The sequence below is a fragment of the Phocoena phocoena genome, chromosome X (genome assembly GCF_963924675.1).
Source record: "Phocoena phocoena chromosome X, mPhoPho1.1, whole genome shotgun sequence".
Taxonomy (NCBI): domain Eukaryota; kingdom Metazoa; phylum Chordata; class Mammalia; order Artiodactyla; family Phocoenidae; genus Phocoena; species Phocoena phocoena.
In genome coordinates, this window is record NC_089240.1 from 18,504,294 (window position 1) to 18,516,482 (window position 12,189).

Sequence of the window (12,189 nt, forward strand, 5' to 3'; positions counted from 1 at the left end):
CTGTGCCATTAGTTATTTTATTCTTCTCTTTATATTTTGGCCTGGTCCCCTGGAAAGATTGCTAAGGTGAGTCATTAACAAAAGTTACTCTGCAGACAAAATGAGTACCCATGATATGTTAGGGAAGAGATAAACCTGAGCGAGACACTGGCCAACACATAGGCTGCCGTCGAGTCTGTAACTGTCAAGTTGTGTATATTCATTCATATCTGTAGTGTGATGCCTGTGGGTCTCATATACCTTCATTTGCCATATTTTAATTTTTGCTTTTAAAAGAGTATCATGGCTTAAATTTACAGAAATATTACAGCTAATAAGAATATGATTACTCTTGGTTATTTGCTTATTCAAATGTGTATTTTTTCAATTTTATTTGCCACAGTAATATATTTTAAAACCAAAGCATTAGGGATCACTACAAACCACTGCTTTTACTGTTACATGGATATTATTTACAATATTTAGGTTAAGTATTGCTACTTTTGTAGATAGAGTGCCTATAGAATTAAAACTGTCTGCCATTCTCCTTCCAAAAAAAAGAAAGGGAACTCAAGAATCAATTATGTCTTTCTCCCTATTTTAATAGACAACACTGTTGTGAGCCATCAACTTCCTTTTTTTCCATGCAAGCTATAATCTATGATTTGCCTCTGTAATTTCATGAATCTTCAGTGACCAGAGCACTTTTTGAGCGTTGATAGAAAATTTCAATTAATAAACAAACTATTCTAGTGACTCCATTGTGCTTAGGGTAGAAAGTACGTCTGAATCACTTTCATTTTTTTTTCCTTCATGAACAAATACTGATTACAGTAAATTAGATTTTAACATTTGACTAAATCATCATCTGTGAACTAAACGAGGTTTCAGCTGAATAAACTGAATGTTATTAGAAGAACCTACGTGACAAATAAATAAAGTACACATTTTTAGAAAAGATCAAGGACTCATGTGGGCGAAGAAATTTCAAACCTAAGATAATATGTTCTGTAAAGGCTAAAGTAGATTTTTCAGTTATAAAGCAAATGAAATACATTGTAAATTACTGCAGCTTCTCGTTTTTTACTGTCATCCAGAAACGACCGTATTGATTTTTGAGCTTTTTATTTTAAAAGAAAATCACTGAGATTAAATTTCATGGCGAGATTAAATTTCATGGCTTTGTGAAGACTGGGTTAACCGGTGATGGCTGAGAGATGATGTGAGGAGTGCAGCGTCTCCGCTGCGTGCTCATTTGTGCGCTGAAGTCTTTTTTTTTCAGAGCCATCTTTTATCTGCACTTAGAACAGTGATGGTCGTGGTTTGTTTTATTCAGGTCAAGTTTTCAGAATCTGACTACTTCGGCAACGTCCTGCAAACCCGCAAGTATTTAGCACAGACTGATTTCTTCTGGCTGAGAAAAGCTGTTCCAAAAACAGAGTGAGTAAGAAAAAGAAAAAAAAGAAAGAAAGAAAGAAAAAAAAAGTGAAATAGATAAATATGTTGGTGGGAAGTAGAGTTTCTTTAGATCAAACTTTGTAATTCCCCTCAAGTCAGAGTAGCTGGCTTGCCAGTTATTTTTGTTTGGCAAAATTTGTGTTATGTTTTGGCAACTCTTATTCCTGATATTATATGAATCAGTTGTTCAGTCTAATTATGACTACCCTACTCCTAGCGTCAACACATAAAAAGAAGGCTTACTCAGATGCAAATGTTCAAATCATTTCTAGACCTTGTTATGAATATATGTATAAGCAAATTTCTCTAGAACTTCACACTCAGGCAGAAACTTTTGAATATCTTAAAAACCAAATATTTAAAAAGTAAAGTATGATTACAAATGCAGAAGTAATTGTATACAGGCATACCTCATTTTATCGCACTTGGCTGTATTGAACTTTGCAGACAGCGCGTTTTTTACAAATTGAAGGTTTGTGACAACACTGTGTTGTCAGATGATGGTTAGCATTTTTTAGAGATAAAGTATTTTAAAATTAAGGTATATACATTTTTTTAGATATAATGCCATTGCACACTTAACAGCCTACCATATAGTATAAACATAACTTTTATATGCCTGGGAAGCCAAAAAATTTGTGATATTTGCTTTATTATGGTGGTCAGGAACTGAACCTACAGCCTCCGAGGTATGCCTGTGATTATGAAGTAACTATAGGATCTTTGTTAGGTAATGCGTGTCAAAGAACTGATAGCTCTATTATTTTCCTTCAGTAGCAGTCATGATTTATATCCCTCTTCTCAGCAAGCGGTAGGAACCTTTCCTATAGGTAGGGAAGTTTCACTAGGAACTATTGGGGTCAGGGCCAGTCATGATTTTCTTCCCTAGCAAAGTGTGAATGATGATGATGATAGCAACTAAAAATTATTATGTGTTTATAATGTTCCAGGAAGTGACTTACATATTTTAATTCATTTTATCCTCTAGTCAATTCTGTGAGGTGTAGGTACTATTTATTATCCCCATTTTACAAAATGAACAAGAGGCTTACAGCTGAGAAATTCTTCAGCTCAGGTTTAGATTACTTTCTCTTCTGCCTGCTGGTCTTACTCTGTTCTGATATGACCCAATTCTCCAAGGTTGTTTTCTCTCTTTTCTCCGGATTGGATTGTTTCTATTGATCCGTCTTCAAATTCACCAGTTCTTTCTTCTGTATTCTCAAATTTGCTGGTGACTCATCAGTACAGTTTTCATTTTGATTATTGCACTTTTCAACTCCTGAAGTTCCATTTGTTTTTTTAAAATAGTTTCTATTTCTTTGTTACGACTCTTTGTTGTCTTTGTCCTCATATTTTCCATTAATTGTTTGAATACAGTTTATTTTAATTCTTTGAACTAATTTACAGTTGCTGCTTTCAAGTCTTTGTGTGTTAAATCCAACATGTGGGCTCAGTCAGAGTCAGTTTTTATTGATCGCTTTTCTTTACACTTTTTCTTCCAGCATCATTTTTTGTCGTTGTTGAAAATGACATTTAGGATAATGTAGCACCTGTGGATTCTGATTTATTTTTCTGAGGCTTTTTAAAAAGTAACTTTGCTGGACAAACACAGTAGAATCTGTCTCTGCTACAGTATGTGGCCATAGATGTCTACTCATTTTTTAAATTCTCGTTTTTATTTTTTAGCCTCACTTCATGGAGGTTGTCCCTGAATCTGCATAGCTTAGTCCTCAGCCAGGGATCAGGGCAGAGCTTGTGCTCAGACACTTTGAACCTGTAGGGCTTCTGCCCTCTGCCAGTTGATCTGCGTGGGGCTTGGGTGTGCATTCAGTCACCAGCCCTTCCCAGTCACCCTTGGAGTTTACTTTCTCCTGGGCTCTCTTGGGTCTCCCCTGTACACATGCCTAGTTTCCCAGTCAGCCAGGGATGTGTGGAGAGCTGATCTCACTCTTCTATGACTCTTTCAGTTCCACTGTCTCCCTTTTAAATTGCTGGCTGATCTGTCACTTTCCGCAATGGGAGCTGTAACTGCAGGCTCACAAAGCTGTGGGTTGTCCTCGTTTGTTTTCTACCGGGTTTATCACTTCCAGCTGGCATAGTTGCAAGTTTTTACCTCCACCCCCTGCGGCAGCAAAGCTGCTGGTTTTCCAGCCAGCCCTATCCTAACAAAATAAGTTCTTGCTGATTGAGCTGGGAGGGAGGCTAGTAGTCCCAGGCAAGAAGGCCACAGACTCCTGTTCTACTTCCTCTTAAGTTGTAGCAGTTTTTCAAAATTAAACATTTTTCAATGTGTTGTTTGCCTTTGATCAATTCCCAGGGCCCTAAAATGGTTGTTTGTTGACAGTTTGGTCCATTTTTATACTTTTTTTTCAAATGAGGCAATTTATTAACCCAACATCTTTTGTTCTAATGCTTCTTGTTGGCAGCTGCCACCTGTCCAGCGATTCTGTCCAGATCTCTCTGTCCCTGAGGTGTTAGTTTGTGGCCCCCATCTTGGTCCTTTTCCGCCATTCTCAGCCCCTCCAGGGCTTGGAGGACCCGACGGGCCACGCTCTTGGAGCCTCTGCTGGAGTGGCTGGGCATGACACCATTTCTCTGACGCCCCGCATAGATCTTGGTCACGGAACCAACCCCAGCGCTGCCCTGGAGGTACAGGTGCTGTGCAGGCAGCTCGTGTGTAGAACCAGTTCTCATCATAGGGAGCGAGCTCTTTGTGCTTGGCCGGCTTGACAGCGTCACCCATTCAGGGACTTGCAGCTCCCGGACTTTCTGAGGAAGGCTGCCAGAGCTCTGACGAACTCCCGCTGGTTCCCGTCTTTTACAGTAACTCCAGGCATCCTGCGGCCTCCAAGCTGCCAGCCAGGGCAAAGGTATACTTGGCTTTTGTGGAAAGGATTTATTGACCTTTTCATAGTGTCAGAGCTGGAAGCCTGAGTTCCATGGCCCTTTTATTTTTTCGTGGCCCACGTTTTCACCTTGTGTGATATTCTGGTCTCCAGATCTTTGGCTGGCTCTTTTTATGCCCTATGGGTCTCTCGTTACTCCCTCTTCCAACTCCCTCCTCTGTTCTGGCCTCTAGAAAAACTCTAGGCCCTTTACCCTCCCTTGGCTTAAGCTGTGATTACCGCCTCTCCCTCTTAGCCATGGGTCCCATCTCGCCATCCTGCCCCTCTGCCCTTCACATCTTCTTACAATATGCGCCTACGGAGTAAGTTAAAAGTGTTTGACCTTAAGGAGTAGGCCTAAAGCTGAGCCATTCCCCTGGCCTATCCGTGACTCCCCTCCAAAGCCCAAAGGAAGAAAGCAGAAGGCTTTAGAACTTCTTTGGAAATGACAGAGAGCTGATGTGAAGCCACCTGCCCCATTGTCCTTGATGTTCTCCTCTTGTCACAGTATCTCTCAGTCCATCTTGCCTGTTTCATTCCAAGCCTAAATTACTCAATAGAAATTTTAGATTTAGGGTTCTAAAACCAGCTTCTCAAATCTCACGACTTCAGATAGTTTCCAGTATCTCAGTGAGCATCTACATGTAGTATGTAAATCATCCTGCCCTTTCAGGTCTACTTCAGATAAGTTCAAACTCTTGTCTTTGCAACTTGTGAAAAATTCAAACTTCGCACCAGTATTTTTGTGAACTTTCAGGGTCTTCTCAGGGATTCTTCTATTTTGGAGACGCTGCCAAGTTAATTCTTTAATTTCAGAATGTCATTATTCATTTGGGTGTGTAGCAAGGCCTGGGTTGCTAACTGGAAAACTCCTAAATGTGTCACTTTTAACATCATCCTGAAATACTGATGGGCTGTAAGATTCTAATGGCCTTGGCTATTTCTAATATTTATGCCTTGGAAAAGTGCTGGCTGACTGTGGGCTTAAGCAAACTGTGTGACTTGTGTCTTTTTTTCCTCTGTCAATGAAAACAAATACCTCTTTCACAAGGACATTAAATTGGTTAATATTTCTGGAAGAGTTCTCCTGGAATGAAAATCAGTGCAATGCTAGTAATTCCTCAGACCATATGTCTATATCAGGGAAAGCAATGTTAGGAAATTTAAGATTCTTTTTGCATGGTAAAGTGATGTGATAGTCATTTTTTTAGAAGAAATTTCAGGTGGGTCCTTTTTCAGGCACTGTGGGGAATTTTAGCTTTATGATACCCTTCGACTTTAATTGACATCTTTTAGGTCTGAAAATTCATGAGTTAATCGAATGAGGATGATTCTGGAGTAGCTCCACTACACTAGTTCACTTTGAACAGCACATCCTGGTTATATTTCCATAAAGCCCTGAAATAACATTTTGCTTCTTTGTGGGTATAGGAGATAAACACCCTTTATGTTTCATTCTCATGGAATCCATTTTAGCTGCACTAATGTGCATTAAGAAGTTTCTAACACGATGGGAAATGTCAGCAAGAATGAAATTAATTGGGTAGTCATCCCTGAAGGTACATATTTAGGGGTTGGTTCTCAGAATTGTCACTTCATCAGCTTGCTTAAAAATAGAGGATTTACTTCATTGCTCAGCTTGAGTCAAAAGTAATTTCTTTCCCTCAGGATCCTCTTTCTTTGACAGAAATGATTTTAAGCCAGCCTCCCTATTAACTCACTCTCATTCTACTGTGACCAAACATGCCTGGATTTTTTTCTCTATCTTCTGAAAAATATGTAAAAATACATCAAATGTCTATACAAATTATGGTCCTGCCCAGAATTATCTACAGCATGGAATGGGATGGATACAATCTACAGGATATGTGAAATAAAGCAATAAATACTCTACGGTTTTTCCATTCCATATTCCCTAGACTATCTTTAAGAGTTAATAGGTAAAATGTAAAACTTTAGCCTGATGTATATCTATTTTATATGGTCCAAAGAAATCAGGGTATCAGTGTCTTTTGCTTTAGATTATTGCATTTCATCATCACACTCTTTTTATGTATCCATTGTCCAGTATAATTTCATCTCCATATGTTTTTGAAATTTATATGAGACCTCTTCCTACCTTATCTACTAAATCCTTTCCCAAACACAGACTGCAGGAACACCCTAAAGACATAATAAAAAGAATTTAAAGCACTTGAATGACACTCTTTGTTTATCTAAGTAGATGTATACATAGCAATACATTCATTTAAATAGATTTAATGATTTTTTTTTTTTTTTTTTTTTTTTTGGTGGTATGCCGGCCTCTCACTGTCGTGGCCTCTCCCGTTGCGGAGCACAGGCTCCGGACGCGCAGGCTCAGCGGTCACGGCTCACGGGCCCAGCCGCTCCACGGCACGTGGTATCCTCCCGGACCGGGGCACGAACCCGTGTCCCCTGCATCGGCAGGCGGACTCTCAACCACTGCGCCGCCAGGGAAGCCCAATTTAATGAATTTTTGCTCAGCATATACCACTTGGACAATAGTCTTAGCCCATAAGGAACTTAAAATCTTGTTGGGAGGTAAGTTGTGCAAACTCATATGCCTTCACGGCCCAGCCAGGTAACAGATATTGACCTAGACAGGTGTAAATGATAGGGAGTGGTGGAGACCATAGAGAACTAGTGATTGCATGCCTTATTTAAAGGAATTCCAGTTCTAGTGATTGCATGCCTCATTTAAAGGAATTCCAGTTCGGTACTTTTAAAAGCCATTGTGTTGGGCAAATAAAACATTTTTCTGGGAAAATTCAACCCGTTGGGTAGGACTTAATCTGTGGACAGCCAGCTTTTCAGTGTTTCAGTTATCTCTTGCTGTAATGAGCTGTGTAATAATGAACCACCCCCAAAGTTAGAGGATTAAAGCAACAGTAATTATTCATTTTTCTCTCGCGGTTCTGGTGGTCACTAGGTGCAGCTGGGTGGTTCTTGCTCATGGCGTTGCATGTAGTTGCAGTCAGATCGTGGCTGGGACTGGAGTCACATGGGAGGCCTCCTCTCCTAGTCTAGTGGTTGGTGCTGGCTGCTGCCTGGAAGGCCTACTAGGCCTCTCCATGTGTACTGGGCTTCTTTGTGGCATGCTGACTGAGCCAGAAACTTTGAAGAGCAAGTTTCCTGAAAAAGAAGGAGGGAGGGTGAATATGAGTTTACCATGGGGAACTTGTATTGCCTTTAATTGCCTAGCATTGGAAGTCACGTGGTGTCGTTTCCACTGCATTTTATGCTTTAGAAGTGAGTCACCAAGACTAGCCCATAATCAAGGGGAGAGGAATTTAGAGTCCACTTCTTAATGGGAGGAGTGTAAAAAAAATTACAAACACGTATTAAAACCAGCACAGGTAGGCTTAGGTTAGAGAATAGTAAAACTAAATATATAATAAACTCAGATATAATCAGGGAGATGTACAAGATATTTAACGGCTGGCTTGGTGTGGGAACTGTCCAATTAGAAGAAATAAAGGCATCCCAACTGGTAGGCTCCGTTAGTGCAGCTACTTAGTATCAGCTCTGGGTATAATCAGGGCTCCAAACATGTCCTAGAGCCAGCAGGAGCTCTGAGAAGTCAGGAAAGGTGAGATCATGCATCTTGTATAAGATGTTTTAGGAATTCTTGCTGAAACTTCAGAGGCCCCATCAGGCTCCATCTGGTTGTTTGATTTCTTTGTTTTGTCTGCCTTTGTCCGTCAGAAGTTAGAAGCATTGTTCCTACATATGGCTCTTAGCCTAATGTTTTGAAAGTTTATTCTTTGCTAAAGGGAGGGGAGTTGGGAGGGATGGGAAGAGAAGAGATGAGCTCTAGGAATACACATCATCTTTGGTACATACTATGGTTCAGTCCAATGTCATTTAGAAGCCATGTTGAGAGGCACCTGGATTCTCCCCTCTTGACCCAGAGAGCAGACATAACAAATGCTGGGTTCTTTGCGTGTTCGTTTTCTGTTGCTGCTGTAATGAATCACCACAGCCTTATCGGCAGCTCAGAGCGACACGAATGTATTCCCTCACCGTTCTGTAGGTCAGAAGTGTGGGATGGCTTGGCTGGGCTCTCAGCTGCAGTCTTCAGAAGGCTGAAGTCAAGGTGACAGCTGGCTGGGCTCTTAGCAGGAGCCTCTGGGAAGAATCCTCTTCGATTCTCATCGTAGAACTGAGGTTCCTACTTCTTTGCTGGCTGTCAGCTGGGAGCCACTCTTAGCTCCTAGAGGACTCTCTCCCCACTCCTTGCACGTGGCAGCTGCATGTCACAGCCAGCCACAGCATGTCAAATCCTTCTCACCCCTGGAATCTCTCTGACTTCCCGTTCTGCAGCATCTCTTCTGACTTTCTCCCCTGTTGCATCTCTAGGATTCCAGCCAGAGAAGGATCCCCACTTTTAAGGACTCATGTGATTAGATTGGGCCAACCTGGGATAATCTAGGATAATTGCTCTATTTTAAGCTTCTTGACCTTAATTACATCTGCAAAGTCCTTTTTGTCATGTAATGTAACATAGTCACAGGATCCAGGGATTAGGTCATGGACATTTTTTTGGGGGGGGCCATAATATTACCTACTACAGGTAGTGACATTAGGGCAATAAAAGTGCTTTCCCTGTACTTTTCTCCTCAGAAAAGTAAGCCAGCCAGTAAGTGTGTGTCAAACATTAGGGTTTATTGAAATACTCATCCTAAATTTGAAGGAAAAGAATATACATTTTATGGAAGTGAGTACAGGTTTCAGCTTTGACAAGAGGAGGCACTCTGTTTTGATTTCCAGTGATGTCTCCAGTATAATATAATGCTTAAGAGAACTGGTTTGAAGTCGGACAGACTAGACCTGTGCGAGCATATAATGCTTGTAAGTCTCATTGTCCTCTCCTGTGAGATAGGCTAATAATTCCTGTAGTTCCTATGGGGAAAACCTATGACTAGAAGGTGCATAGGACGTGGTAAGCGCTCCGTGAATGTTAGCTGCTGCTGCTACTACTACTAGTGATAATAATAGGACGACAGTCATGGGCTTCCTTATAAGGGGAGAAGGTATGGGTGGACCAACTAGAACCCACACTTGGATTTCCTACCAGTTTCATGTTAGTCTGACATAAATTATCAGTCTGACATAATTATTCTATTAGACATAAATTGGTAAAATGATTGTTCTGAAAAGGGATTTACAGAAGTTTATTTTGAGCAGTTTACCTTAAGACAAATGCTTGGTTTTAATCATAAACAGCAGTGCCTGAAACTCACAGGCATCTAAGTCAGGGGTCAGCAAACTATGGCTTGAGGGCTAAATCTTGCCTGCTGCCTGGTTTTGTACAGCCCATGAGCTACGAGTGCTCTTTAGAGATAAATGTCTGTGGTTGATTTGATGGTAGGAAGCACTAACTTTGAACCTCAAAGCATAACATTCTCCTGCCTCTAAGGAATTTCATTCTTCTCATTACTAGGCCTGAATTACCAAAAATTGTACTCGATTTTTTTTTTTTAAAGGGAACTTTATTTTATTTATTTATTTATTTTTGGCTGCGTTGGGTCTTCGTTGCTGCGAGCAGGCTTTCTCTAGTTGCGGTGAGCAGGGGGCTACTCTTCGTTGTGGTATTGGGGCTTCTCATTGCGGTGGCTTCTCGTGTTGCGGAGCACGGGCTCTAGGTGTGCGAGCTCAGTAGTTGTGGTGCACGGACTTACTTGCTCCACGGCATGCGGGATCTTCCTGGACCAGGGCTCGAACCCGTGTCCCCTGCATCGTCAGGCGGGTTCTTAACCACTGCGCCACCAGGGAAGCCCTGTACTAGATTATTATATTTTGACTTTCATCAGTAAAATTTTATAGAAAAGTTTCTCTCACTATGGAAGTACCTATATAATGTCCTTGATTTTTCCTCTTGGTCCATGAAATGACTAAATGTTTACCATCTGTTTACAGAAGAAATTTGCTGAGTCTGATCTAAGTAACTTCCTGTGCATTTAAAATGCAGTGTAGACTCTTCATAGCTGGAAGGTACTCCCAAGATATCTTAATGCCATAGCTTAGTTTTATAGCTGAAACTGAAGATAGGCCACTTTTCCACCACAACCCGGCTAGTTAGTGATAGAGGCAGGATGAGCCATTAGATCTTTTGGTGCTTAAATCAGTAAACTTTCTACTGGAGCAGGCAGACCCTCTAGGTACCGTGGTTGTGCTTTATTATCTCTCTTTACATGGACTTCTATGTTGTCACCAAACTCAAACCTTTAATGGACAGGTCAGAGGTGATGCAGCATGGAAAACTCAGCTGTCCCATGGACCCATTGAACAGGGCCTGGCAAACATCAGCTTGTTGCTGTGTTTCCATCTGTGGGGAGATCCCTTTAGATTCTAGAATTTTTCATTAAAGCTGTTTCAGAAGCCCTGGTGCTTTAGTAACAGTGCGTTTACTAACTAATGTTTACTAACTAATGTTTACTAACATTGCGTTAGTAACAGTGAATAACCAGGCATGTTCAGTTTAGGATGAGATTGTTCATTGAGCAGAGCAATAACCCTAAACTGAGGTGATAATTTCCCTGCGTGTCGAGCTTCCCCATTGTTCCCTGGTTATTTGCTAATAAATCCCGCCACATTGTATGTGTTTCACTGCCCTCCTGCCTGGATAATGATGGTCACTTGGTGGTGGTTGTTTCTCTGTCTACAGGTGGTTTACAAATCCAACGACTGTCAATGCCTTCTACAGCGCATCCACCAACCAGATCCGTGAGTACTGGTTCCTTGTCTCCTTGTTAATGTGCTACAAAATGGGTGGAACTTTTCCATGACTGTGACTTAAGAGTAGGGCACTCTTTATTTCCTCCCAGCAGTGACCAGGTATGTTGGTGAAGGAAGTTTGTTTCCCTACCCATATGTCCAATTTTCCTCATTACCTTATAAGTTTTTTAAAAAAAGCTTTATATAACCATTAAGTTAAAAAGAAAACAGCTACAGTAAATAAAACTGCAGTGATGTTGGCCATGAAAAGGAACAAGCTTCCACTTTTCTTTCATAATGGTCTTACTGATTTTTGTTTTATTTATTACTAGGATTGATGGGAAAAACGATCAGGTAGCTGGGGAGAATTTAGAAGCTGTTAGAAAAGCTTTGAAACGCTCTAATTAATCCTGGGATGTAAAGTCTTGAGTGTCTTTTATTTACATGTATTAGGTACATAATTATAACTATGATGATAAGTTAAAAATTATTAAAGGTCAGATTGGCACAAATTAAAAATCTAACAGCACCAAATGTTGGCGACAGGGACACATACTGCTGGTGGAAATGTACATCGGCCCACCCACTTTGTTGCACAATTGGGCAACACCTAGAAAAGCCAGCTATGGGCACGCGTGTCTGTGAATGTCACTTGAGCTCTTGACATGTGCACTAATGCTGTTACTCGAAGTGTGGTCCCGTGATTATTAGCAATAGAGTCCCAGGGGGGGAACTTGTTAGAAATGCAAAATCTTGGGCCTCACCTTAGACCTGTTGTTCACAAACCCTGGACGTGGGGCTCAGAAAACTGTTTTATTAAGCCCTCCAGGTGAGTCTAACATAGTTGGGGAAGCAGTACCCTAGAGAAGTCGCACATGTGGAGGCCCACGTGAGAATGGTTACAGCAGTGTTGTTACAAGAGCAGCAAAAGGGGAATAACCTATGTGGCCCTCCAAAGGAGGATGAATCAGAACGTGTCATGTTCACACAAGGGCATGCCAGACAGTGGCGATCAATGAGTGACCAGAGTGACATGTATTAACGTGGATGAAGTTCACAAATAATAGGTTGTGTGTGTGAAAAAAAACAACTTGGAAAAATATGTGGAGTATGATATCATATAAATAGA

At 41.0% G+C, this 12,189-nt stretch overlaps 1 protein-coding gene and 1 pseudogene across 1 annotated transcript in view; one reads left to right on the forward strand and one right to left on the reverse strand.

The window, feature by feature from the left end:
* PHEX (phosphate regulating endopeptidase X-linked) overlaps positions 1-12,189 on the forward strand; it is a 208,793-nt gene that overhangs the window by 147,026 nt on the left and 49,578 nt on the right. The window contains exons 14-15 of the mRNA XM_065900503.1: positions 1,316-1,419; positions 11,011-11,069. Of these exons, the coding sequence (XP_065756575.1) occupies positions 1,316-1,419; positions 11,011-11,069 (163 nt within the window). The remainder of the gene's footprint in view (positions 1-1,315; positions 1,420-11,010; positions 11,070-12,189) is intronic.
* Positions 3,844-4,295, reverse strand: LOC136143038 (small ribosomal subunit protein eS19 pseudogene; annotated as a pseudogene).